The sequence below is a fragment of the Gossypium hirsutum genome, chromosome A01 (genome assembly GCF_007990345.1).
Source record: "Gossypium hirsutum isolate 1008001.06 chromosome A01, Gossypium_hirsutum_v2.1, whole genome shotgun sequence".
Classification (NCBI taxonomy): Eukaryota; Viridiplantae; Streptophyta; class Magnoliopsida; order Malvales; family Malvaceae; genus Gossypium; species Gossypium hirsutum.
In genome coordinates, this window is record NC_053424.1 from 22,193,775 (window position 1) to 22,197,899 (window position 4,125).

Below are 4,125 nucleotides of genomic sequence, written 5' to 3' on the forward strand. Positions count from 1 at the left end.
AGTATGATTTTTTATATTTAAAGGTGAGTTGTCTGTTGTTTTCAAAAATACTTTTTTAGAAAATTTGCTTTGGTTAAGTTTTAGTATTTTTTTTTATTGTCAAAAATTATAGTTGAAAGTTAAAATGCCTTTTATTTTAGATAATAGTAAAAAATTAAAAATTAATTAAATTATATGATCTATAAATACTTTAATATAATAATAAATGGTATTTAAATAATTTAATATAACAATGTATAAATTATAAATTAAATTAATTTTTTATATTTTTAAATAGTTAATATAAATAAGAATATTTTGATAATTTTTACTTTCAAATGTAAAAGCTGTAAGTGCCTAAAATTCAGCTTTGTGGTTAGATTAAAAAACCACCACTTTTCCACTGCAATTTTGATCCCAAAAGTAAGTAGTTGTTTATTATTTGTGTGGGGGGAAGTACAACATAAAAATGAAGTGGAAAAAGAGGAAAGCAAACTCTTTATTTCGTTGGAATCCAATACTTTTACTTATAAACAACTTTTATCACTCAGCTAAACAAGGCAAGTTATATTAATGAAGAGGGAGATGAACTAATAATGTAGATCTAATTACAAATAATATATGAGTTGCTATTTGGTTTACAGAAATTTATAAATAAAACTCCACTTATGTCTAAAATTTGAAATTATAAAAGAGATAAATATGGCAGCAAGGTCTTAATCACATTGCCGAATGCCGAGACCATGAAATATTTACTGCTTATGTATAGTTTAATTTTGTTAATATAATTAAGTTATGTGTTGTGTGAGATTACATTTAAATAAATATATTATTTTACAAAGGAAGTAGGCAATTAAAATTCAATAACTATGTGCATGTGATTTATATTGTATGAATCAAAATGGTATTAATATAATAGGTATGTGCTTGAAAATCTGCTTTGCATTATAAAAACAAAATTATATGGGTATAGCTTAAATTAATAATGAAGATAGCGGAGGGAATAGTTTTGCTGTGTTTCATCTGCTGCTTCTTCCCTGTTTCATTGCAACCGAAACTTTAGGACAAGGAAACCCCCCCCCTTTCCAGAAACGTACTAACAATTACAATAAATTATAAAAATATACAAAATTAGCAATCACCGACTAATAAAATCACTGACAATGTTTTTTTGTCCTTGTCAGATGCTAATGAAATTAAACCAAATAACAAACAACAAATACTTCACACCTTCCAAACTGGAACTTGGAGCTTAGCATCTATAATGTTTTTTTCCTTTCTTTTTTATCTGTTGGGGACTTGTAAGAATCTACTGTTACACGAAAGGGTGGTGGGGTCAACGAGCAATGTCTGATTTTGCAGTGAAACCCAGTTGTTGTTCCATTTCCCAGCTTAACTTGGAGGCCACCCCAGAATGTTTAGGTTCATATTCCTGGGGTCAAAAAAAAAAGAAACAAAGCACGTCAACCCAATTAGGAAATGGACGGTTCATATAATTTGACTATTTGGGGAAATGAAATGTACCTCGAGCTTGCACATTAGATCTTGGGCAGTTTGGGCAGACACAATTATGCTACGGGCAGCTGGTGCTATGAACCCTTCATCAACAGCCTTATCTATGAATGATAAGAGTGAGTTGTAATAGCCATCCACGTTCAGCAATCCCACCTGTTTTTCGATTTCCACCCAAAACAAAATGCCTATTACTTACAATTTGGGGTTTCAATTGTATAGATAGATGCACGTGTTTTGCATGTGAATAATTGTAGTTGGAAAAAGTAGCTTACAGGTTTGTCATGGATTCCTAGCTGAGCCCAAGTGATCACTTCCAGGAGTTCTTCCAAGGTTCCATAACCACCTGGGAGTTGAAATAAAATCAAATTTTGGTAATTAAAAACAAAATTGGGATTTTACAAAAACAAACTAACAAACCTGGTAAGGCAATAAAGGCATCAGCTTGACGAGCCATTTCAGCTTTACGTTGGTGCATTCCTGATACAGCTCTTACTTCTCCCACGGTCTCGCCTGTTATCTGAAATTAAACAATCCAAATTTTTATAAAAGGTTTTTGATAATCAACAGGAGACGCAAGTTCAATTAGTGTTGATTTTTACCTCTCTTGGCATCAGTGTCTTGGGAATTACCCTACAGGGAATTGAAAGAAAGGGGTTATAATTATAGTCCCTGGCCTGCAACTGAAACTTCAAACTGTAGAATAACAATATAATTTACCCCAACACGTGGCGGCCGCCATCAAAGACAGCTTGAGAGACGAGCCCCATCAAGCCAATGCTTCCTCCACCATAAACCAAGTCAATGTCCCTTTCAACCTGCACGTTTTATTTTATCCATTATTAAAACTTTACGTCTTTAATTCCCTGCAATTACTCCTTTACATACGGTAAACCACACTATTTTATTCGTTTCAGCTTTTCCACATTAATTTCCTCCTCTATTCCAAACCATCACGGAGCAAATCAGACGATGACTTTACAACTCATCAGCCGTAGATACATATAATCAAAACTCAAACTGCAAAACAAGTTTTCTCAAAGTAAAAGAGAAGAACCCAGAATTTATATGTACCAGTTGTTGGCCAAGTTGAATAGCAGCAAGCTGGTAGCTAGGATTCTTGCCAGGACTGCTACCACAGAAGACGCATACACGCTTGAATCTTGAATTGTGGTGATGATTTTCCATAATAGGAAAGGCTTCAAATAGTAATTCTGGTTCCTGTTTGCTCAGTGCAACAAGAGTCAGCAGCAAACTGTTGAGAAATCAAAGGCCAAAAGTACAGGGAGGAATGAAAGAAAATGGTGTGATGGTTTGCCATTTTATATATGAAATCACACTGAATGCCCCCCATTGCCCCACTATCCAACACATCACCTCCCTACGTCCCTGTCAAACTCTCTTCTCATCACAAACACTGTGCAGGCTCGGTTGAGCTATCATTTTATTCTCTTTGTAATTTCATCCCTCCCCTTTCCCTTGTTTTGTGGATTCAACTACGCCTTAATTCACGATAGTTTCTCACTGATTTAAATTAAAATGGCTCACTCGCACACTTATCTAAGATGATCAACTCCAACAACCAATAAACACTAGCTTATACTCCCCAAATCTATTTACTCCTTCATTCCCACTCTATATCATATATATATAAAATATCATTTTGCATGATGATCTATTCAATGTTTTAATTTAGGCATTAATATATCAAATGTAAAAAAAATAAATTATACTCTTTATCTTTTTCTGTTACACTATAATCCCCATCGTAGTTTTTTTTAAAAAAAAAAAGAGAAGATTTCATATTTTCTAATAAATATCATTATTATCTGTACAAATAATAAAATATTAGATTAATTTGATTTCACAAATTACTAGATACCAATTTAATTGAAAAAATTATCAAATCACCCCTAATTAAGAAAATACAATAATTTTTATCTTATTAAATTCAAAAAAGATATAACCAACAAATTTATTATGTAAAAAAAACAACATTCACATACCCATTATTATTTATGTAGTTTCTCATCATTATAAAAAGTCCATTTCCTTTTCTTTTTTTTAATAAAGGGAAATACTGTCATTTATGTATGATATATTATTTTCTTAAAGGCAATTTTTTTAGTGTGATAAATTTTAATATAAATTAATTGAATTAAAAAATATAGAGAGAATATAATTTGACAAGCTTTTAATTAAAATGATTGGATAAGACTAATGGAAGAAATTAGTCTTTAATTCGAAATATAGTGATTTAGAATAAAGTATTGACGTGACAACACTTTTATATAGGAATATGAAAGACAAAAAAGGGATTAAACAAAATCAGAGATAGCTCCACCACACTTTTTCTCATTTAAAAAAAAAATCAAAATCTTTAGCCGAGGATCTTGGCTTAAAACAACATGGTAATCAAACATTATCTTAGAATAAACAGTTTGAATTTTGGAATTTGGTCTCATTTGTTTCTGTGGGGTTGAATTAACCTTTGGAAATGAAAAAAAGAAAAACAATTTGTGCAGTGGGACAATAATTAATTGTTCAATAATTTCTGAGAGAGAGAAGTTTGTCCTCTGATAGTAAATGTCCCACAAGCTGGAGATTATATATAATCTGCCCATGTTAATTATG

General features: G+C 31.4%; 1 protein-coding gene across 1 annotated transcript; it reads right to left on the bottom strand.

Annotated features, from left to right (window-relative positions):
* Positions 1-901: 901 nt before the first annotated feature.
* LOC121205796 (cytokinin riboside 5'-monophosphate phosphoribohydrolase LOG1) lies at positions 902-3,180 on the bottom strand. Its single transcript, XM_041076073.1, has 7 exons — positions 2,566-3,180; positions 2,212-2,309; positions 2,094-2,124; positions 1,912-2,011; positions 1,767-1,837; positions 1,504-1,647; positions 902-1,411 (listed from the first exon to the last, which is right to left on the bottom strand). Exons 1-7 carry the CDS (start codon positions 2,677-2,679, stop codon positions 1,316-1,318), a joined length of 654 nt encoding a protein of 217 aa, XP_040932007.1. The 5' UTR covers positions 2,680-3,180; the 3' UTR covers positions 902-1,315.
* Between the last annotated feature and the right edge of the window lie 945 nt (positions 3,181-4,125).